Source organism: Astatotilapia calliptera, unplaced genomic scaffold, assembly GCF_900246225.1.
Source record: "Astatotilapia calliptera unplaced genomic scaffold, fAstCal1.2 U_scaffold_9, whole genome shotgun sequence".
NCBI lineage: Eukaryota > Metazoa > Chordata > Actinopteri > Cichliformes > Cichlidae > Astatotilapia > Astatotilapia calliptera.
The window spans coordinates 209,927-235,000 of NW_020535833.1; the positions used below are offsets into that span (position 1 = coordinate 209,927).

At 38.0% G+C, this 25,074-nt stretch overlaps 1 protein-coding gene across 1 annotated transcript; it reads right to left on the minus strand.

The window, feature by feature from the left end:
• Positions 1 to 13,507: 13,507 nt before the first annotated feature.
• Positions 13,508 to 24,380, minus strand: LOC113018498 (uncharacterized). The gene is made up of 13 exons (XM_026161566.1): positions 24,334 to 24,380; positions 23,491 to 23,535; positions 22,248 to 22,283; positions 21,564 to 21,611; positions 21,350 to 21,394; positions 20,674 to 20,721; positions 20,320 to 20,367; positions 15,845 to 15,892; positions 15,564 to 15,744; positions 15,372 to 15,470; positions 14,615 to 14,692; positions 14,134 to 14,421; positions 13,508 to 13,648 (listed from the first exon to the last, which is right to left on the minus strand). The coding sequence occupies exons 1-12, from the start codon at positions 24,348 to 24,350 to the stop codon at positions 14,146 to 14,148; spliced, it is 969 nt and encodes a 322-aa protein (XP_026017351.1). The 5' UTR covers positions 24,351 to 24,380; the 3' UTR covers positions 13,508 to 13,648; positions 14,134 to 14,145.
• Positions 24,381 to 25,074: the final 694 nt, after the last annotated feature.

The following is a 25,074-nucleotide window of genomic DNA, read 5'->3' on the forward strand; positions in this document are numbered from 1 at the left end:
TCTTCATTATCTTTCTGTCTGCAAACACGCTGATTTCACTGGTTTAGCTCACTTTTTTTCTCGCATTGGTACAAATTTGTCATCACATCACAAGACCTTTTATTGTGTTTTTACTGTTTTTACACAAGTAGACAACACACCTTGATCAATGTCAATATGCTTCTTGGTAAACAAGCCAGTTTACAATCTGCATGTATGTGTTGTAAAACCAGCATATTAATCATGAGTCATGTTTTCCTGTATGTTTAAATAACTGAAATTAAACTTGCTGATTGATTGGTAAACATAGCCCATTTTGGGGTGCTACACACATATAAACACACACACAAACACACATACAGTACACTGGCACTCAGTGTCTGACACATGCATCTGGTTGCTTAAGCAGTTCTCTGGGTTTTAGGGAGACCAATCCTGACTGATAGTTCATCTATCTGGGTATGTTTTTACTTGATTGGCAATAGGTCAGTAGGTTATCCTGAATAATGATGTCACATCCAATCAGATGCTTTTACATGGTGGCTAAAAATTTGGCTTTCATAATTTCAGCAGGTTAGATTGATTATTCGATAAAATCTTAGTGCTTCCTTATTTGGTATAAATGGATGTGGCCGTGTGATGATGTTGTTGTTGGTGCATGAAGCATTCCCTCTGCCTGAAATGTATATGCTGGCTGAAGAAATTGGAGCTCCTGAAGTAGACACGTTACTGTGAGGCTACAGAGTGAACCACTGAGGAACAAAAGACTTTGCTCTGAATTATTTACACATCACATAAAATGAGAGCAATTAAAACAGCACTTAGTTTCATGTTTGCTGAGTTTAAAAAAAGCATAGAGATTCGTGTGACAGTTTTAATCAGGTTCTGAGATGAAAACATTTCCTTCTAAATTCTCAGTATTCATTTATCAGCATTAAATCAAACATTTTTTTTTATTTCTGTGTCTAAAAAAACTCAGAACTTTCCACAGCAGCTGGTTGATCAGATACTGTGAAGATGTAATCTATTACTCTTCTGAGAAATGAGATCTTCCTGAGATGTACTAACAGTGATCGTGTTTCTGTCAAATTTTTGTTTTACACACCAGACCGCGCGATAGGCCCGGCTGATCGTGCTGTAACAGTGGTCTAATGTCCTCTCCTCTCTGGTCGGGCATTTAATATACTGCTTATATTTCGGAAGCTCATGGCTCAGATTGGCTTTGTTAAAGTCCCCAAGAGCAATGATGAGAGAGTCCGGGAATGTCCGCTCCATGTGCAGTATCTGCTCCGCGAGTGCGCACTGAGCTGCCTGCGCATCCGCGTCTGGCGGGATGTAAACAGCGGCCAGGATGAATGAAGCAAACTCCCGCGGAGAATAAAACGGTTTGCAGTGAATAAAAAGATATTCCAGAGAGGAAGAGCAGTGCTGAGCAATCACTGTCACATCTGTGCACCAGCCACTATTGATGTAGAAGAAGACACCTCCACCTTTGGTCTTACCGGAGAGAGAGGCCTGCCGGTCAGATGAAAGCCCTCCAGCTTGAGCGCGCAGTCCGGGATGTCCTCACTGAGCCACAACTCCGTAAAACATAACACACAGGAGGAGGCAAAGTCTCTATTCATGCTTCTCATCAGGGCCAGTTCGTCTATCTTATTTCCGAGTGAGCGTACATTGGAAAGGAAGATCCCAGGAAGAGCAGTTCGCAGTCCGCGTCTCCTCAGACGCACGAGTGCGCCGGCTCGCTTCCCTCTCTTTCGGTGTCTCACTTTCCTGATCAGAGTCTGCAGTAAATCTGCCGCAGATGCGACAAATATTGGGAATAAATCCACAGGATTTATTAGCAGGTGTATCTACTTGACTGCATGCTTCGTTTAAGAAAAAGAGGACATTATGTAAATGTTTGTCCTAAATTCCTCTGTGTGGTTTGATGATCATTAAAAAATCATGGATGATCATCTCACAGTCCTTTTTTCCTGCCTCTTCATGTTTCAAATGTTTCTTTACCTTACAATATAAAGCACCTCTGGGCAACACTTGTTGCAATTTATCACCTTATGATTAAAATTGAACTAAATGGTCAGAAACTTTGCTCTTTAGATGTTTTTAGTGTTTACAAATGTGTGGAGGTATTTTTTAATAAACATTTGGAGGATGAGAATTATCTGGTGTAATGTCCCAGTTTGACCTCATGGTGACAGTGTTGGCTCACTGTTACCAATGCTACACTGAGGCAAAAAGATGACTGAGAGAGCAGTGTTACAGTGTTGGAGCATGTTTTATGGCCAAAGTTATCAAAGCAATTACTCAAAGATTTTCAAATCAACATATTTATTATTAAACATCATTTATGATAACACAGCACTGGTGTTAACAGAACTGGTATTAGAATCTGGTATATCTGATGATACAGAGCTTATGTGTCCTGCAAGTCTGTGCGTGCTGTAAGGCTGTTGTGAATGTGCTGCCGTTGAGCTGATGTGTTTGCGTGATCGTGGTGTGAAAATATGGAGAAATAGAGGGTGTTGTTTGTAGGTGAGTGGGGAAGTAGGTAGGTGAGTGGGGAAGTAGGTAGGTGAGTGGGGAAGTAGGGTATTTCCCCAGATTATACCAACAGTACCTCTCTTTGACTGAATTCAGTTCCTCCTCATGACGTTTCACCACCATACTGTGAGACAAATATACAGCATGAACAGATAAAACAGGATGAAATAAAAAGAGGAAATGAGAAACTTCAGGCACTTGTGAAATATGAGAAAAAAAAGAATGTTTACTTTGCCTCACAAAGTTTTTTCCCATCTCAGCCAAACTGTTTAAAAACAGAGAAGTTATTCACAGTATACAATATATTCACTCAGCCCCTTGGTTAGAAATACATCTGTATCTACAGTTTTGTGTACAAGTCCACCACCGGATTCAGCAGCTTGTAGTACAAACTTTAGCAGCAGTAACCTGCAGTGATGTGATTCATCAAGTCTTGTGCTTTGTTCACCCCTAGATTTGCAAACCTAAGCCATTTAGTTATGTTATTTTAGATAGACGAGGATTTCTCTTGCAATCCTTACAAGCAGCTGTGCTTGTTCAGTCTTTTTCTAATTGTGATGTCATTAATGTTAACCTTTAACCTGCTCACTGAGGCCTGTAGAGTTCCTGGGTTTGTTGCACAACCTTGTGATGAATTTGCTGCAACACACACTCCTAGGAAGAATGTGTTGTTCTCTAGCATATTGACATGAACTCTCCATATGTAATGATCCCCCACCCTTTGGTTTTGTTACCTGGATATTTCTTTAACCTCCTAAGACCCGAACTCTTCCACGGCATGCATTTTTAATTTCTCTTTGATATTTGGGCATATTGGGACCCGATGAATGTAAAAACCAAGAATTTCCAGATTTATTTTTTTTTACCTATTTTATGTTTCTAAGAAAAATGAGATCCACATATGAGGATATTCGTTTAAAATTTCAATAGAACAGTAGCAGTATAATGTATGTATCACCTGTATGTATCATCAAACCATCTTTGAACAGAGACGGTGGTTTACAACACCAACTGTCTGCCATCTATAATCCTTTTTTGAGATCCCTTCCCAGACGCCTTAACGCCCATTTACATCCTGGGCCATCTGACCTCAGGAAATCACATGATAGGGTTTCACAATGAGCTCACCCGAAACTCTGGCTGATTAGGACCCACACCCGCATTCACACCTTGGCTCATGTGATTAGGTAGAGGATCATCAGGGGGTCCTTTGTCCCTCTTTGGGGGGAAACTCCCACTGGCTTTAAATCTGGGACTCCCCACCATTTGACCCTTAGAACTGAAGAAGCTTCTCGGATGAGAGGTGAAACGTCTTCAAACAACTAAAGAAGTCCAGACACTTTTCTTTCCAAGCTCCTTAGACCACACTTCCTGATGCTCAATGGTCTGGATTTTTGGAATGTTTCTTTTCTTTTACTTACTGAAACCAGTAAAACTAAGTTTAAAAATCAATATTGTCAGGTTTCAGGGGTGGATCTCATCCATCTCTCCACCCTCATGGGAAGGGCTGAGGATCCCCAGACGAGGGGTCACCCAGTAGCCACCGAGCAGAAGCTAGAGGGGGCTGTACCGGCGTACCAGCTGTGCCAGAGTGAACCGAGCCGCAGGCCCAGAGGCCCGAGGGCCCCCCGCGGCCCGGAAGAGGCCTGACCGAGCAACAGGCACCAGGCCCCGCCAAGTAGCCACCGGGAGTGAGCTGGTACATACCTGAGTGCCGAGCCCCGGACACCAAGAACCACCAATGCACCAACCCCTGAGGGCATCAGTCACCGGCAGGGAGTGTGGTGAGGGGAGATAGGCCTCCACACTTTGGAGCGCCTGGGAGTTCCCAGAGAGGTGGAGTCTAAGACCCGACCTGACATATAGACAGTGTTGGGAAGGTTACTTTTAAAATGTATTCCATTACAGAATACAGAATACATGCCCCAAAATGTATTCTGTAACGTATTCCGTTACGTTACTCAATGACAGTAACGTATTCTGATTACTTAATATATTATCATGCTTTTTACAACAACGTGAATGTACTATTGCTGTGTGATTTATTACTATTACTGAAGGTCCGCGACTCCGAACTGTAAAGGGACCTCTGACTAATACGGCGGGGTCCCTGTCGGCTCGTAGCCGAAAACTAGCTTTACTTTGTTGTGTGGGTCAACTTTTCTTGCGAGAGACAGAGAGAGGCGTTGAAAGACTGCTCCAACGGAACTTATTGTTTTCAGAGGAAAACACGAACATGGTGTACAGTCGAGTCTTAATAGCTTACTTACAACTGGGCTCATCAGGCTCTCTTCTTGGCTGAAGTGGTTATTATTATATTTACATGCTTCCAGCTCCCGTTTTTCCTAGACGACAACTCGTACCTTTCCACTCCCCTTTTTCTCCCTCCTCGCGCTCACAGACCCATAACGTGTATGGCAGTCCATTCTCCCTGCAACACGGACTACACTGCCCATGATGCTACATTCTTTAGAGCTATGCTTGTAGCATTCTGCCTGTTAGCTTAGCACAACAACAACAACGCGCTCTCTCACCCAGGAAACACACAGTCGCAGAGAAAGAGAGAGAGAGAGCGTTGCCATGTAACCATGGCAACCGTAACGCTGCCGCCTGGAACAACAGAACGTAGCTGTCAAACAAAACCCAAAGAGTCCTGACCCGCGACAACATGAAACAGGGAAGTACTGCAGTGTAATCCATTTATTTCAACAAAGTAACTGTATTCTGAATACCACCTTTTTAAACGGTAACTGTAACGGAATACAGTTACTCATATTTTGTATTTTAAATACGTAACGGCGGTACATGTATTCCGTTACTCCCCAACACTGACGATACCCATCCCTAACTATGAGCATCATTCATTATTCTCCCCCAGTAATTAAGGTTAGGATATTTATTTTTTTAAATCCAATCCATTCTTCTTTTGCAGCATTTAAATAACCTTGATCAGATTTGATGGTTTTGTTACAGATTTTTCAAAAAAAGTGTTTTGCTTTTTTTTCACAAATTTGGGGATTAAATTATGTTGAAATGTACAAAACAGTGATGTCATGTTTTGAGACTTGATGAATTTAAGATTTTTGTGATTTAATAAAGAAATTTGCAGACTTGCACAGAGATGGTAAAATTATGATGACTGATAACGGAGATGAAGACAACAGACGACGAGGACAGGGAGGAACAGGGCTTTAAATGCACCAAGGAGACAGTCAGAGGGAACTCGGGACAACTGGAGACATTTAGGGATGCAGGGACTGACAGAGACAGGGAAGACGTCTCATCGTGACAAGTAAAGTTTATCTTGCTTGGCTGGGCAGCTCTCCTGATGCTCAGCACCCCCAAAGCTCTGATCCTAGAATCGTCCCTGGTCCAACCAAACATCCAACAATTTCAAATCTACAAGCCACTGCACAGCTGCACTGTGGTGATATTTTGTATGCAGACTATAGAAGTCCAATGTCCAAATACTTATGGTTTATTTATCCGTTTTTGCAAGCAATAACAAAGACCCATTTTTGTTTCTTCCTGCTGCTTCTCCTGCTTTGGTAAAAAAAAACATAGGCCCACCCCAGTGCATGCTGGTTCTATACCAGTCTCTATAGTTCTTCCTGCGTGACTTAACAAGATAAACAACAAAATAAAACAAAACGAAGTAAATATTAACCTACAAATAAAAATTGTAAATAACCCAAAAACATAAACAAACCAACAAACTTTAACAAACTTCAAAATAAAAAAAATTAAAGAATAAATAGCTCCAACACTGAGCTAAGACTCACACACATCTATAAGCTTATGCTTTGCATATTTAGCTATTTAAGTAAACATCGTTCTGAATTGCAGAAATAACCAATATGCTTTAATTTGGGTGATTTTGCACCTTCTAGCATGATAAAACCAAATAGATTTGATTATTTATTTATTAAATAACACAGTAAATACACACATTTTAGGAATTTTACAGGCAGTTTCTGTGTTTTTAATTAAATGCTGACTGGACTCATAGGGTTGTCCAGAATGATGATGGTTCCTCTTGCTGTCATGGATCCTGCAACACAGCAGTAATATGAAAAAATGAAAAATGTGGACAATTATTAAGTGTCACCTACAGTGCCTCTTTATGTGAAGAACTGCAGACTTTAACCAGTTTATTGGATAAACTGAAAGTCTTGAGAAAGAGTTTATTAATGCAATTACCTCGGAGAAAAGGCAACCCATCATCCTCATGAAGACTGATTTGAGGTTCTACGTTCTTGCATTTTATGCCCTTAATAACTATAGTCCGCCTAAATGTTGCTGCTAGTGTTTTGATAAAAAATTGCAAACAGTGAAGGGGAGAGTGGGCATCCCTGCCTGGTGCCCCTCAGGAGACAGATGTTGGAGGATGTCAGGGTTAGGGTTAGGCGTGAAAACGTCCTCGGCTCTCTCTGAATACAGCCGTCTGCTGTGCTGACACGTGTTGAACTGCACTTATGTACAGTTTATTTCAGTGATCAGATCAAACAAAAACAAAAGAGGTGCAGCCTACTTGCTGAATAGGATGTTTGAAGTTGTTTGAAGTAAGAGTCAATTTGTACATCACTGGGGCATAAAATAAATATGATTATTCAGACTTTAATTCCTTGGTAAATAGTGGCCCGGCTCTGACCTAAGGATACAGATAAAGTTACAGCCTGTGCAGTGGTGGTGAGCATGAAAAGAAAGAGAGAATATTGTCTCAGTACATGTGTAATATAAATGTGAGAAGACTTTTTAAATTCAAGCCATTCTAGACATTTTCAGTTTTGATGTACTGATAGCTAACCTGTTTTATCAGTTTAAAAACACATCCTTCAGTCATTATATTACCTTTATAAAAAGAGTAAGGTAAATATGCAATTGAACTGTATATCAGTGGAAAATGGTATGTCTGATTTTCATTGAAATATAGTGTACCAAGTGATAGAATGTGTGCAGCAATGACACCAAAGTCAAATTTGTGAGCTTTCATTTCTCTTAAAACACATTTTCCCATTTTGTTTTCATTCTGTGCTGAAACTGTACAAGAAATGAAACTTTCTTCAAGAACACAAACTGATTGCATGTTTAAAGAATGCTCTGCTGACAATTTAAAAAGTCACTTTCCATTAAAAAATAAAAAAAACAATTTATAGATTATTCATTCAAATATCAGATACAAAAATCCCTTAAAACTTTTAATAACACTAAAATTTCAAACAAATGAACAAAATGAAACTAAAACAACATGTTCAGAAGTTGTTTCCCAATTCCTAGGCTGCATCCTGCGAAGAACCTGGCCTTCGCAGTCTATGTGGGCCAGGTCCTTCGGAGACCGAGGAGCCCAGAAGTGCAAGGTTGTGAAATTGGACGGTCTAGCCTAGATTTGCGTCACCAGCTGTCTTGGTGGAGTTTAATAAACTCAGCTGCAGGTAATGTTTCATCCATACCTGCTCCTTATCTGCACCTACCCCACAGGGTGAAGAGGATGTGCATGGATTATTTTTATGTTCTCTGAGATTCACCTGGCCTAGCACACCTAGTGAGGTGTGCCTAAAAATCTGGCCAATGAGTGTATGCACTGTGGAAAAAGTCACAAAAGAATAAGTGCCAGTAGGTGGCAGCAGAAGAGCTTTAGTTTGCACGTGACACGTTTCACCTGACCTTGAGTCTGGCCCCAGCTTGGCTGCCTTCAGCAGGCCTCATGTCCCATCAGTAATATATTCATATACAATAATATATGAATCTCTATGTTACTTTACTGCAAATATATATAACTGCTGATATTTACTGACCTAGTAAGAGAGAGGCAGCAGGCGCAGGCCTACACATTACCACATTTAAAGCCTGAGCCCCACAGATCATACAAATGACTGATCAGTTCTTAAGTTTTTAGAAAAAAAAGACAAAACAGTGAAATACTTTCAACATATTCCAGCCGCTCGTTAAATTCTACACTTACCGATCATCTCAGTGTCCTCTTTAAACTCCATAAGATGGGTTATACACATGCACAGATGAAGGAATATAATCATGAAAACATGAGAATTGTTCCTGAGGAGTTTGTGACATTTTACTTTTATCGGAACATTAAAACCTGCTCTGATACACCACTGTCTAGTGTTCTGTGTCACGCCTCACATCTGTCCCATATGAAGTGGAGGCAGCTATACTCCCCCATTTAAACATTTGTATTGTGAAGCCTTTACTTTGAAAGATGTTTCCAGGCTAGCAAAGTGTTTTCTTTTTGTTATGTTATGCAAAGTCTGTAGTCTCTAATCAAAGCAGCTCTGCTCTCATCCAGACTGTTTGATACACAAAGATAAGCATAAAGTTGTATTGATTACAGTTTTTACACATGTATATCTCTTCTTATAGAGGAGGAAGAGTCCAAAAAGCTGAATGACCACACAGCTGTTTGTGTTTGTTACCCACAGGCTGGAAAAAAGAACAATTGCACTGTGATGATTTGTAGACTGTGACTAACTTTAATTTTGTATCAAGGATCATAAATAATATAATATAATCATAAACCTTTTCTTTAGCAGAAAAGTGTGACCTTCTTGATTGATGCTGTGAAAACAGCACATAAAAACAACCTGTGATATCCTGCAAAAGTTAGTTATACTAACATAACATACATAAGAAGGACTTAGTGACAGATCACAGGAAGAGGTGTAACAGCTGAAATCTGTAACATCAGCTTCATTTTGTTGCTTCTAATTACAGGAAAAGGCCCAGAGCAGCCAATTAGAGCCAGATTATGTCTTTAATTCCCAGCCACAGAATAAAAGGTTAACAATAACAGTAAAGAGCTTGCTTGTTTTATGTTTAATATGTGTGATTTAAAAGTGAACACACAGCCAATGAGTGTAAGGAAGATTTAAGACTGTTTTCATAAAGTGCACTAAAGGTTAATTAGGAGGAGGATCAGTGATCCCTCTAGTTTCCATTGACGGTTGCTTGGAGCAAAGCTCAGGAGGGGGAGCTGTGTGCTGTTTGACAATTCAACAGGAATCCAGAGAGAATACGGAGCAGAACAACAGCTTTTATAATCACGTCTGCGCAACAGAAACTAACTGTGGCTCAAGTACCCCTCATATTCAGCGTCACTTTACTGAAGAGACATTGCAAGTCCTCCATCCATTTTCTTCTGCACGTCCAGATCAGGTTCACGGGGAGATAAAGTCTACCCCAGCAACATTTCAAGTTCTCCTAAATACAAATCTCTTTACTAATATTAAAACTAAAGATCCAAATGTACTTTATGGTTTATTTATCCATTTTGGCAAGCAATAACACATACCCATCTTTGTTCCTTCCTGCTGCTTCTCCTGCTCTGGTAAAAAACCATAGGCCCACCTAAGTGCATGCTGGTCATATACCAGTCCCTTTATTTATACTAAATTTGCCTACAGTTCTTCCTGGCTGACTTAACAAGATAAACAACAGACCAAAACAAAATGAAACCAATATTAACCTACAAATAAACTCAACAACAAACTTTAACAAATCTCAAAATAACAAAAATAAAGAATAAATAGCTCCAACACTCTGGCCCCTGATTGTGCATACAATCACAATTACTTTAAAGTTATAAAAAAAGGAGCTATTCCCTCAGGCAAGTCCTTAATCTCTGTTCATGATGTTATTTCTCTTCCAGTAGCAAAAGAAGTTTTGCAACTGGCCTCTCCAAAACACACGTCGTTGTTTGTAGTCTCACAGAACGCACCAAGCCTTTTGCATCTTGGTTTACATTTAAGACTTTTGTCATCATCCATGATCCTCTTGGAGCTGTAGCGTCTGTAATCAAGACACTATCTCCAGGTATAAGAAATCTTTTAGTCCTCATCCATTTTTGTCTTTCTTGCATCTTGCAAACAACTCTGCCATGTACTGTACCTGTTTACACTTTTTCCTGATATGAAGATCATTCATATCAATGCTTCATGAGTCATCTGAAACTCTGGTGATGGGTCTGTCGATCAATATAGCTTCAACTTCACAGAAGACTGTTTGGAGTCTTTCATCACCCAAAGCTTGTTCTTTGAGAACTGAGACTAAAGTACTCCTTATGGAACGAATGAAACGCTCCCACACAATCCTTTGCCAATATTATTGAGAATAGCTCCAACAACCCCCGGCTTCTTTTCTCAGTAACTGACTTCCCTGAATATTTCCCCTGCTTCTCGTATAAATAGCTCCACAGAAACGTGTGAAAGATTTTTGCAGTTTTTCATTAATAAGATAGAACAACTCTGATGTATGACCGCCCTACCTTCACATGAAGTTTTTACAAAATTCAGCTGCTCTACTGCCTTTGACCAGTTTGAGCCTGTGTGTTTTAATCAGGTAGAAGAACTTTGTAATGGTATAAAGACATCATCTTGCCCAAACAATGCCATGCCAACACATTTCTTGAAAAAGATTTTTAAGGTTGGTTCTGACATTTTAGAGATTTGTAATAGCAGTCAGTTTTATGTCATTAACATGTTTTGGGATTAAAATCAGAGAATAAATGTTGGAAAATTTCTGTCTGACCAACAGTGGCTGCAGGCTGCAGGTGAGCCCCCTGCAGCCTGCAGCCTTTCCAGACACATTATAAAGACTTCTAAATAAACTATGAAATCCCATGAAGTGCAGAAAGCTTCAGTAGAATCTGGTTTTATTTATTTGCTCTGAGGTTATCTTGGCACTGAAGCAGCACACAACACAAAGAAGAGACTGCAAATTTTACATGAGCACAAAGTTTGCATCAAATTTGAAATTCAAATCATTTATATTTTACTAAGACATGTGGGACTGATTTGCCTAACGTATCCTGACCGGACTCTCCTCTGGTCTCCATTTTGAGTCCCTGACAAGTTGTAGTCATAATGTGTATTTAACTTAAGTTCCTTTAACAGCAAAAGCAGAATAAAAACTTGTGTTTTCTATTCAACTTTATTTCTTTACAGTAGTTTTCTTTCCAGTTTTTGAAGCACTTTAATCCTTGCTGTTTAAAAGTTGAGGAGATGGTGAGCAAAAGGTAATCTTTACTATAACAACACCCAACCTGAGGACAGATTGTGTTACCAAACTACACCCTCCACTTTGACAAAGTTGTTTAACTAAGTTGCCTTGTGAGTTTAACAACCTGCTTACTGTTTCAAAGATATCAGCGTATTATCAAGGTCTCCTGTAAGATGGATTATGACTGCAGCATTTATTTAGATGATGATGTGACACACAATGGAACAAGGACACATCTAAAACATGCAGGACACTGGCCCTCGAGGCCTGGCGTTTGACACCTGTGATTTAGATGATGATGTGACACTCATCAGTCATGCTGACTGTCTGGTATGATGGTGTGATGGTTTCGTTTTGCCTCTCCTTTCATGATGCTCCAGTGTCTCCTTAGCTCAGATTATTGAATTATTGAAAAAAAAATCCTGAGAAAAACGAGATATTTGATCTCAATTCTGTGTTGAATTTGCTCCTCATTCCTACATTTTGTGACTCAGAGCAAACAAAACAGCAGACTGACGTTTGGGAACACTCCATCTTGCAAACAGACTCTATTGTTCGGCCAATGAACAGAATTAATGAACTCAAATAAAAGCAGGCGAGGACCAGGTGACATGTTCTGTTTGCTAAATAACAGAATGACACTGGATAAAATTTCCACCCTAAGCTGTAAAAACAATATTATACCAGCTTCAAGTCTACCTGCTATAAAGGACAACCCACCTTTGACTTATGACCTTACATATACTGTTGAGCTTCCACCTGGTCCGTTTCCAGCTGCTCCCTCTGTGGTCTGAGCCCCTCAGAGTTTGTGCTTAGGGTGGGAGCTCCAGCTTATCCTTCTGACAGATTAACACACACTCACATCCCACTAAGTAGCATCTTCTACTCCTTCTACTAAATTTGTTCTAAAGTCAAATTACCACAGCAAAAAATGCCAGTGTTGATTTTTCAGTGTTAGTAGAATTCAACAGAGTTCCGAGTTAGTTCAACACTTAATCGAGTTAAAATAACACTAACACGTTTCAGGAATCAACTCCTGAAACGTGTTAGTGTGGGTTTTAGTCGTTACTGCATTTTAACACTGTGGGTGTTAAATTAGACCACACCTTCATTTCCTGTGGAGCTTCGTATTCCAGAATCTTCGGTCGCCATTTTTTCTTGCTGGTGCGGTAAGTTTTATTCGGTTAAATATTAAGTTTTAGATTGATGTTAGAACAAATAACATGATAACTAGTAAAAGAAATAGTATTTATATCAAAATACATCATCTTTAAGTGTCATATTTGAATTTTAACTGTTTTTGTTAAGCTGGGCTACTGCTAGCTAGAACTCTGCAAAGTACCAGTTACTTTCCTAATATTCATTTAGCATAATCTGGCAATTGGCAGACTGTAATGAATATTACATGTTAATATATGTCAAATTTGAAATTCAAATCATTTGTATTTTACTAAGATATGTGGGACTGATTTGCCTAACTTATCATGACCGGACTCTCCTCTGCTCTCCATTTTGAGTCCCTGACTAGTTGTAGTCATAATGTTTATTTGACTTAAGTTCCTTTAACGGCAAAAGCTGAATAAACACTTGTTTTCTATTCAACTTTATTCATATACAGCAGTTTTCTCTTCAGTTAATCCTTGCTGTTTAAAAGTTGAGGAAATAATGAGCAAAAGATAATTTCAAATATAACAATACCCAACCTGAGGACAGATTGTGTTACCAAACTACACCCTCCACTTTGACAAAGGTAGTGCTACTGTCAGTTAAGGGAATTTTTTTTTTGAACTTGTGGCTTCTGGCCTGCTGCAGTGGCGAGGTGATGCAGGGAGCTCATGGGGCCGTGTCAACAGAGGGGGACAGGAGTTCATGTTCAATTCAGTTTTATTTATACTGCATCAAATCACAACAGCATTTGCCTTATATTGTAAGGTAGACCCTACAATAATACATACAAAGAAAAACCCAACAATCATACGTCCCATATAGCAAGCACTTTGGGAGAAGTGGGAAGGGAAAAAAGAAACCTCCGGCAGAACCAGACTCAGGGAGGGGCGGGGCCATCTTCAGCGACCGGTTGTGGTAAGAGAATGAAGACATGATAAAAGACATGCTGTGGAAGAGAGCCAGAGATTAATAATAAGTATGATTCAATGCAGAGAGGTCTATTAACACATAGTGAGTGAGGAAGGTGACTGAAGAAGAAATACTCAATACATCACGGGAATCCCCAGCAGCCTACAACTACTGTAGCATAACTAGCTAAAGGTCACTCTGAGACATGATATTTCTAATTTTAGAGATATTGCTCAAATGGAAGGAAGCAGTCCTACATATTTGTTTAATAGGAGCGTACATTGAGGGACATATCCTGGTCAAAAATGAGTCCAAGGTTCCTCACAGTGGTGAGATTCTGTAGACCTTTACTCTGTTCAGGGATGAACACAGGTGGTGACTTAAAACACCACCTATCACCGACAGTGCAGTCTTGAGATCCCTACCCAGCTGTTTTAACCTCTACTAACCCCAACAACTCAGAAGGGTGGGGTGATGTCTTAGTAAGGTTTTACCTCTTGGACCCAATGAATTTTTCCATACCTTGGTTGGAACTCACGTCATCATATTATCTTCACTCTGGTTCACGTCTGGATGCTGGGATGTCCAACTATATCCAACAACATTTTCAGAGGGGTCCTGGCAGAGTGATGTGGCAGATTCAGCTGTGATCTCTTGTGGGAAAACGTTCCAAGCATCTTGCCCTGGATCATGATTTTTCCAGTCAGGCTGAAGAGGGGGATTGTTCAGCACCAATAAGCTGCTCAGCCAGCTGCACTTCTGGGTAAGCTTATTGAAGCTATGAGTTTCACCTTCCTGTCCGTGGAACCCCTGCCATTGAGAAATTATTCAAGTTTACATGGCTACAAACAACATTTAGTCCAAAAAAAACCAATGTCCTGTTTAAGTTACTGTTTCTTATTAAACACACAATTTAACATCTTGTGATTGATTCCTGTCCCACAAATGCACAGCGTTGTGTATATACAATGTGTGTAATGTTGTATCGGTAACTCCAACAAACCTGAGCAGCAGTGCCTTTGAAACTGTAGTAAACAGCAAGCTGAAGGTTCTGAATGGTTAACTTTGTGTATTCATGAACCTGAAACAAATAATGAAACCTGTCATTGATCTTTATCACAGAAGCTTCAGGCTACATCCACACGCACACAGGTATTTTTGAAAACGGAGATTTTCGTTTTTTAAAAAAAAAAAAACGTCCACACGTAAATGCCCAAAATGAAGGAAAACACTGCCAGGAACATGCCAAAACAACAGGTGGTGATATATTCCTAACTGTGTTTTGGCCAATCGAAGTCTAGAAGCCTCGGTGGGAAAGAGTAAACAAAGATGGCGCATAGAAGCAGAACTGAGTCCTATGTGTGGAGGGAAAGTAACTTTGTGTGTATATTCATTATATATTTGTGTGTATAAGTAAGCATTTAAACACTGCAAAATTAACAGTAAGAGTATTTTGTGTAAGTCCGCCATTGTAGAAATTCTTTTCACCGAAACAATAACGTGGTGCACAGTGTGATGTCAAAAAAGGCGCACATCTTTGATGCAGCGTTTTTTCAGTTTTCATCCACATGTAAAAGCAAAAATTGATTTTCCCAAAAAAATAAGTTTTTAAAAATCTCAGTTTTCAGTGACTGAAAACGCCGTATACATGTGGACGAAAGGTGCAAATGCATAGAAAAATCTGTGTTTTCGAATATACCCATGTACGTATGGACATAGCTTTAGAGATCATGTTTAACACATCCAAAACACATTAGTACCTTCTGAGATGCTTCAGTGCTGTCCGCATTAAGGTTAAATACTGACTCTATCTCTTTCTTCTTCTGCTCTATTCGCTTTGCCCCATATTGAAAGTTGCGCTATAATCATCAGAGGGAATGAAAATATTTTTTATACATGAAAAAAAGTTCACACTACACTCTGATCTCACCTCGTTAGACTGTATAATGTACCTGAATGCCAACTTTGATTTGCTCTGCGTCGCTCTGAGCGGCCTGCTTCATTTCAGGCTTGATTCTAGCCCAGTCCTTCCTCAGCTCTTTATACATCTCTTTCAGTCTGGTTTCATTCACTGGGTTGTTCATGTTTTCAGAGTTCCCCGTCTTTAGTGTAAGATCAACCTCCCCTGCCATTCTGATAATAATAATAGATAATGTTGAACATGGAAAAAAAAAGGTGGTGATGTCTGCACCATCATACAGAGCACTGTTAAATCCATGTTTCTGTACATTACCTGTCTTTGAATGATTTATACTCTTCTTTAGTTTTTTCATGTGCAGATCTGTGGAATAGTGTTTGGTACAAATAAATGATTTGTTTCTGTGCTCCACAGTTCACATGACTATAAATAAGATATTTTTTGTTTCGTGAGTGATTTCAATTTTCTTTATTATCTGGAAAAATTGTAAATTAATAATTTTTCATGACCTTCGGAGTTAGTATTCTTATTTTTAGTTGAATCTAAAAATAATAATACATCCACCAAACTAATTCTGTGTTCACAAGCATACAGCCACACCAACAGAGGAGTTCCTTAAAAATGAAAACTGAGAAAATCACATTTAAAGACAACAAGTAGTCATTTAATTAAAAGTTATGAACATGAATACCTTGATATAAATATCATCGCTGTGTTTGACACATTGGCGTGCTCTAACATTAAGGTATAAAATACTTCTGTAATTTCTGCAAAATTTAAACAGCTAATACCTAAAAAGTCTGCAATCTGCACTTTTATTATTGCATGTCAGTTTCTAAATTACATATATTTTTTAATCTTGAGTACAGGGTAGAAAAAGGAAAAAAATGTATCTCTGTTCCAAAATATTATGAAGGTCGCTGTGAGGACACACATGTTTCTATTAATAAAATAATAAATAAAAAAATTTATCAAATTATAAAAGTGGGCTGTCACTACTGTCATGATTTGGCTGTGTACAGGCAGGAAGATGACCCAAAATGGAGAACTCATAACACACGGGAAAAGCTCAAAATGCAGCTTTATTGCCGACACATGGAAATGATACAGGATCAAAGTAAACTGAAAAATATAAACTAACCCACATGGAAAAGATATATATATATAAATCTTATAAAGTTTGTATCTGTCTTGTGTGAAACTTGTATGAAAAGCATACAAGAGTAAAAACAGATATAAGATTATGGGCAGAAATCTGTGCCATCAGAAACTGAATTTGAATAAGTTCAATTTGAATTTGAATTGCTCAGATTGAATCTGAATTGTAACTTGAATAAATGCTTTTGAAAACTGAATTAGATTTAGTCTAATTTGAAATTGAATTTATGGTTTGAAAATGATCATCACTAAATTGAAATTGAATTTTATATTTTGAAAATGAATTGATTTGCTTTGAAACTGCATTTTATCCTTTAAAAATTCAGCTCTCGAATAATTTCAGTTTCACTTCTCACCATTCAGTTTCAGTTCTACAATTCAATTTCAGTTCCAAAATTCAGTTTTTTGGAACTTACATCCGGTTCCGGTTCAAGCGCAGATTAATAGAACTACGTTTTACTAGCGGACCGAAAGTGTTACTGACGGGAATCTACAGCGTCTTGAGCTGAATTAAGACTTCAGAAGTCATTCGTCATGTCGAATGACCAGCGGATGAACTCTCAGGTTGGTAATAAATGTATTACATGTATAAGAACAAGCGTCATGTTAACAAATGATAGCCGTAAGGTAACTTTTATGCTTATTGTAGCTAAAAACGCTAATTTAGTGTAGTTTGCCCTGAATTCAGCTTTGACAAACAAATATGATCGACTGTTTCTAGTAGAATTCCAAAGTTGTCATCTTGTACCCTCTCAGAGTACCCCCTCTGTATGCTTGCAGAGACCCCTACAGTAGGGAAACATGCAAAACGGTGCCCAAACCTTTGTATTTTAGCTTTATTTATGTCTTACACAGCATCCCAACTCTTTAGCTAACTTAATAACTTTAGCTAAAGTGAATAGTTAGTCTAATTCATTAGTGCAGCATTACTGGATCACCTTTGTTTGAAGTGATATAATATGATATTCAACTATCACTGAAACAGCAAACTTTGTAAATAAGCAAACAACACTTCTCATTCTCTAAACGTTTGGCCACAGCTGTACATTACACTATCAGTGCTTGTTCACTCTTGACAATAATTACATTTCAAAATTTACTTTGTGCATTTACAGGTAAACAATATCTAATATTTTATCTAAATGACTGCTTTGTCTTTGAAAAGGGTGAAGAGCCTGAGGCCGGTGATAGTCCATTTCTACTCTAAGTACATCCTTACAGTGGCTCACAGGACAAGGCCACATTCCTGTCCTGCCAGAAGAGAAGAGAAACTTCAGAGTCTTCATGCAGTTCAACCACACCTGTCATATTCCATATGACAGGGGTCTCAAACTCCAGTCCTCAAGGGCCAGTGTCATGCAACTGTTCCATGCCCTCGAGGACTGGAGTTTGAGACCCCTGCCGTATAGTGTTCATGCAGTTTTCTACCCCACAGGTATAGCATGTCTGACTGCCTGTTCAGCATATGCAAAAATATATGATGAGTTTAAGCATGTGATGACTAAGGCCTTCCATTATGGTGTTTGTCATCATATGTCACAGACATCTGGATGATCATTTGGAATAAACTAAAAACTTGTTACTTCATCTTTTATCTTTATTATTATCATTGTTCTTATTTTACATTTTTCATTGTTAGGCATTAGGTTTATTTGTAGTAGTCCTTTCCAATGTCTTTCCCTCTTCCATGTTACTGTGGCAGCTTGTCAGCATCTATTTGGGTTTGGAAGTGGAATAGAAAGTAAGGAAATCCAAAGTGCCATTAAAACCAGGAGAGGTTCTTATATTTCAGAAGAAGGGATTAATTCAAAAGAAATGACCTCAATGCCATATTTTATTTAGGAACCCTAGAGAGCACTTTGCAAAATAACACATTCTTATAATTTCACCCTCAGATGAGCCAAGCTACAACTGTCAGGGAAGGTGATGTAGGTACAGAGCATATGAGAGTGGTTAAGTTAATGTCTCTTGTCTAGATGAAGGCACAAGAGGGATCAATGGCAAGGCGTAGAGATTCAGTATCTTCAGTCTTCAGTGGACACTCCATTTCTGGCACAAAACACCTGTAAAAGATGGTCGATTTAGGAGGTGACCCGACAACTTCAGCCTGTCAAACATAGTAATGGAGCAGTATGCTTTAAAAAAAATCTAATTAAGCATGCACTCAGTACCCTAAGAATTATTCTGGTAGTTAAACACAGTGATAGTTGTATATCATATTATATCACTTCAAACAGAGGTGATCCAATAATGCTGCACTAATATATTAGACTAACTATTCACTTTAGCTAAAGTTATTAAGTTAGCTAAAGAGTTGGGATGCTGTGTAAGACATAAATAAAGCTAAAATACAAAGGTTTGGACACCGTTTTGCATGTTTCCCTACTGTAGGGGTCTCTGCAAGCATACAGAGGGGGTACTCTGAGAGGGTACAAGATGACAACTTTGGAATTCTACTAGAAACAGTCGATCATATTTGTTTGTCAAAGCTGAATTCAGGGCAAACTACACTAAATTAGCGTTTTTAGCTACAATAAGCATAAAAGTTACCTTACGGCTATCATTTGTTAACATGACGCTTGTTCTTATACATGTAATACATTTATTACCAACCTGAGAGTTCATCCGCTGGTCATTCGACATGACGAATGACTTCTGAAGTCTTAATTCAGCTCAAGACGCTGTAGATTCCCGTCAGTAACACTTTCGGTCCGCTAGTAAAACGTAGTTCTATTAATCTGCGCTTGAACCGGAACCGGATGTAAGTTCCAAAAAACTGAATTTTGGAACTGAAATTGAATTGTAGAACTGAAACTGAATGGTGAGAAGTGAAACTGAAATTATTCGAGAGCTGAATTTTTAAAGGATAAAATGCAGTTTCAAAGCAAATCAATTCATTTTCAAAATATAAAATTCAATTTCAATTTAGTGATGATTATTTTCAAACCATAAATTCAATTTCAAATTAGACTAATTCAAATTCAGTTTTCAAAAGCATTTATTCAAGTTACAATTCAGATTCAATCTGAGCAATTCAAATTCAAATTGAACTTATTCAAATTCAGTTTCTGATGGCACAGATTTCTGCCCATATAAGATCCCTTGAAAAATTCTATAATGAAACTTGTATGTTTTGGATACTTACTAAAACAATATATGAAAGTAATGAGAAAGTGGCCACTTTCATGAGTTAAGTCATATAAGGTTTTACTATTTCTTTTCCATATGGGAATATTCACCAAGAGACACAGACACATGAGAGAGGACATAACACTGACTCAGAGAAACACAGGGCTTAAATACACTGGGGAATAACGAGGGGAATGAGACACAGAAGGAGCGCACAGTTGGGAGAAATCAGACATGGTGAGACCAAAGGGAAGCAAAACTCAATACATTCACGTAGGACACAGAACTTCAAAGTAAAACAGGAAACATAACACTGAGATACAGACTTGAATAGGTGATACAGCTGACAGGGGAGACAGAGCAACTAAGAAACATAGAGAGCAAACATAAGGGAGGCACAAATAACACAAAACACCGGGTCAATGACCCAGGACCATAACAAGCACAGCCTGAATGTGGATTTGAAGCATTTTTAAGTCTTTTATGTATTAAAATGTGTTTACCTTTCTTCTTGGAGTTTCTGTTTGTAAAACTTTTCCATTTCAGCCAAACTGTTAAAACATATAAAATAAGAAGAAGTTATTCCGATACAGGTTCAATTTCAATTTTCATCCCCTTTTAATGTTATTTTTTACAACCAATCTCTTAGTAAAATAGTAGTGTGTAAAAATGGTCTGTGCCTTTTTGGAAGAAATTTAACAATTAATTTAAAAAAATTTGAGGATAAAAATTCAAGTCTAAAATGAACTAATATTAGGAACAGAATGATCTAAATAATCATGGACGTGTATATTGAGCGACAGTGGATAGAAATACTGGTTCATGAGTGTCCATAAAAATTGCAGAAATCTAATTACCCTGGTTGTTTGAGGTTCACTTTGTAAACTTCTTCCATTTCACCCAAACTATTTAAAAACAAACAAATTCATGTGTTAAAACGCATCAGATCATACATTCATCGTTAAACGCAGATTCTGTGAACAATATCAGATCAATCTTTTTTTTTTTTTTTTAAATACCATACATATAGAAAACAACACTAACAGTTTAAATTCTACATTTGTTTCTTTAAACAAAATAAATCTGTTTTGTTTGATATTGTAAATCACTGTTACTAAGCTATTATGAAGTTGTTGATCTGTTCCATGGCACCCTTTGGCATCCTTCTTTTGAGCCACTGGAGGAACTCCATGAACTCCAGTGAACTCCATGCTCAGTTGATTTACAGGGATAAGGGTGGTCATCTGTCTCAATCCTGCTGAAGGTATGCAACACTGGACCAGTGTCCTGCACTGGACCAGTGTTGCATAGGATTTTTTGACTGCTTTTGAAAGATTTTTACTCACTGAAACTGGGAAAAAATATTTTGAAAAATTAATCTCAGTCAGTTTTCAGTTGATACGTATTATCAATCATACCACTCTGCAAAAGACTAAAATTTCACTGTTTAAAATAATACCTTAACAATGTTAGTATAATTATGTGAGTTTGTACAGTAGACTTTGATGTTTCACCAGAATATGCCAACAGTACCTCTGTATGAATGGATTCAGTTCCTCCTCTAGACGTTTCACAGACCTGTGAGAGAAAATTCATGTATTTAGTGTAATTAAGCATATGTATTATCAAGCATACCAGTCTGCAAAAGGCTAAAATGCTACTGTTAAAAATACTTTAACAATGTAGGTGTAATTATGTGAGTTTGTACAGCAGACTTTGATGTTTCACCAGATTAATCGAACAGTACCTCTCTATGACTGAATTCAGTTCCTCCTTTTGATGGTTCATCACCATACTGTGAGACAAATATACAGCATGTAAAGCAAAATTCTTGGTGAACAGATTAAAAAAAATGAAATAAAAAGAAGAAATGAGAAACTTCAGACTTTTATGAAAGATGAGAAAAAAATGTTTTGGGTGTTCACTGTTCGTAGACTTAAATTACACCTTTCTTGGCTGCTACTTCAAAACACATTGTGCGCTGTCTGTCCTGCGTGCTGCACAACAACATTCAATATTTAGTATTTACTGCTGTTTACACTTAGCTAGATTAATGCGATGGTGTTTTGTTTGTGTTGCTTTGTTTTGTTTTGTTTTTGCTTGTTTTCTATTCTTTCTCTCTCAACAGGTGATCCAGGAGATTTTTTCCCCCTTTCTCACTGTCCCTCTCCCCTTCTGTTTTTCTTTTCCTTCCTCTTTCTTTCTCCCTTTCCTATCCCTCACTCATGTCTGTCCCGTCTGTAACATCTGAAAATAAAATAAAATAAATAATAAAAACAAAGGTCGATCAAATGGACCAATACGGCAATGCCACGATGATCCATTTGGCAAAATAAATCCATTTGGTATCCTTGTTGGTCTTCAGACAACAATTCTGATGGCTAAAGAACCAAATGGGACAGGCAAAAAAAAAAAAAGAAAAAATGTTTACTTTGCCTGATGAAGTTTTTTTCCCATCTCAGCCAAACTGTTTAAAAACATAATATAGAGGTTATTCACGATATGCAATATATTCAGTCAGCTCTATGATTAGAAATACATCTGTATCTACAGTTTTGTGTACAAGTCCACCACCTGATTCAGCATCTTGTAGAACAAACTTTAGCAGCAGTAACCTGCAGTGATGTGTCACTTTATCAGCCAGAAGTCTTATGCTTTGTTCACCCCCAGCTTTGCAAGCCTAAACCATTTAGCTATGTTCTTTTATATGGAAGAAGAGTTCTCTCGCAACCCGTCCAAACAGCCGTGCTTGATCAGTTTTTTTCTAATTGTGATGTCATCATTATTAACCTTTAACCTGCTCACTGAGGCCTGTAGAGTTCCTGGGTTTGCAATGAATTTGGTAAAACGCCCACTCCTAGGAAGATTGTTATGTTCTCTGGTATATTTACATTACCTCTCCATATGTAATGATTCCCCACCCCTTGGTTATGACACATGAATATTTCTTTAAGAAACTCCAGCTAGCCCATCCATGCCCAAAAGCGTACATATAAAATGGCTGTACAGAAGTAAAACCAGCGATCGTTGACCACTTGCGCTTTGTGTGGTACCATATGTCGAGGCATTGTGTGTCTGTTTACGTTTGTATCACTGCAGCTTCTGACCCAAGCTCAGAAGCTGCAGTGATAATATTTGCTGGTGCCTTTGTCTTGCACTCTCACATCCTGCAGTTCCTTCAGTCCCAGATGGAGGCGGTGAACCTACATGGCATGGTGGTGATCAGGCAATTAAGGAAGTTTGCGTTGGACACTCAGCATTTAGTGGGGCCACTTTAATCTCCTGGCACCAAAGGGCCAGGAGACTCTGTGCTCAGGTCATTGCAGGCGGCAGGTGTGGGTTAGAGAAACCTAAATTTCAAGACGAACAAACAGCTAAAACCTCCCTTATTGAGGTTATAGAGATGCTCACACTTGCTGGCGATCAATAACATAGGTCCAGTGTTCAGTGCTGATTTTTTGACTGTTTTTGAGAGATTTTTACTCACTGAAACTGGGAAAAAATATTTTGAAAAATTAATCTCAGTCAGTTTTCAGTTGATGCGTATTATCAATCATACCACTCTGCAAAAGACTAAAATTTCACTGTTTAAAATAATACTTTAACAATGTTAGTGTAATTATGTGAGTTTGCACAGTAGACTTTGATGTTTCACAAGAATATGCCAACAGTACCTCTGTATGACTGAATTCAGTTCCTCCTCTAGACGTTTCACAGACCTGTGAGAGAAAATTCATGTTTTTAGTGTAATTAAGCATATGTATTATCAAGCATACCAGTCTGCAAAAGACTAAAATTTCACTGTTTAAAATACTTTAACAATATGAGTGTAATTATATGAGTTTTTACAGCAGACTTTGATGTTTCACCACCATACTGTGAGACAAATATACATATTAAAGCAAAAGTCTTGGTGAACAGATTAAAAAAAAGGATCAAATAAAAAGAAGAAATGAGAAACTTCAGTTTTTTTCCCATCTCAGCCAAACTGTTTAAAACCATTTTAGAAAAGTTATTCACAATACACAAAACAATTTTGAAGAATTCATTTCAGAATTTTAATGTTTATTGAGCTTTTCTAAAATGTAAAATCTTATGATGAGATGATCATATAGCAACATAGAGTATAATTCATGCAGTCTATCCTGTGCTCAGCTGTGAAAACCATGTAAATGAAGCAATTTAAAACATTTCTGATCAGAAACATCAAATGATATTAAAAAAAGAGCAAATCCTTAACTTAGCTCCTGTGGAGCTGCTGCTTGATTACAATGTCTAATTTGAAGGTAAAGAGGAAACACTGATATCACAGATATTTAGGCAGATATCCAGAGAGGAAAAATACTAAACCTTATCTGCGCACTTCATACTCTGTCATATCATTTCAAACTAAGGAAAACTGTTAAACAAAACTTCAAATTGCATTCAGGCATTTTCACGTTTAAATAGTTTTAATTAGTGTAACCTTTAAATCTGCCAGTTTATGCAGATGATAAATGTTGATATAATGCACTTACCTGCTTTGAGTACTCATCGTGGTGTGTCTTGTCTTGTTTAGTGAAAGTCTTTTTCCAGTCTGACACAAGTACGACTGTTACACTGAACTCCACAGACCAGGGGGTGGAGTTCAGTGAGGTCCGCCCCCTGGTTTGTTCATAAATACTCTTTAACTGCTGCTCTTCAGCACTGTTTCCACAATGGATAATTCATACATCATAGCAATAGACTTTGGCACTGCGTACAGTGGATATGCTTTCAGTCTGACAAAAAGAGAAGCAGAAACTGAACCTCGTTTAAAATACTGGGGTCAACAGGTTTCACTGAGACTCCGACCTGCATCCTTTTTGATGAGCATGAAAAATTTCTCAGCTTTGGTTATGAAGCCCAGTCAGCTTATTTTAACCCTTTAAGACCTACCATAGAACCAAGTCCGCCAGAGCTTATATTATATTTTTACATGCTGTGGAGCCATTTTTTGGAGCATTTCAAGTTGCTATACATCAATATAACCATTATATCCCAAATTTTAATAATATGTCTACATTAAGTGCATAGTAATTACATAAATTGCAAAAAAGTGCAATAAACTACAAAAAAATTTAAAATCGTTTTTGTTTTTTTAACATATATTTCTAGTTAGAGAAATTTAAGAGGCTTATCCCTCAAAACTGTAAATACAAAAAAGTTGCACAAACTTTTTTCCCACCAAAGGAAATTTATTTTGAATGTTTTCATAGTTTTATTTTTGAGATACACCA

Excerpts from the sequence above, each read along its gene's own strand:
- LOC113018498 (XM_026161566.1), bottom strand. Across the intron at positions 14,693-15,371 it reads GCACTGAAGCATCTCAGAAG|GTTCATGAATACACAAAGTT; the intron begins GTACTAATGTGT and ends TATTTGTTTCAG. Across the intron at positions 14,422-14,614 it reads TCAAAGGCACTGCTGCTCAG|GGGTTCCACGGACAGGAAGG; the intron begins GTTTGTTGGAGT and ends TCTCAATGGCAG.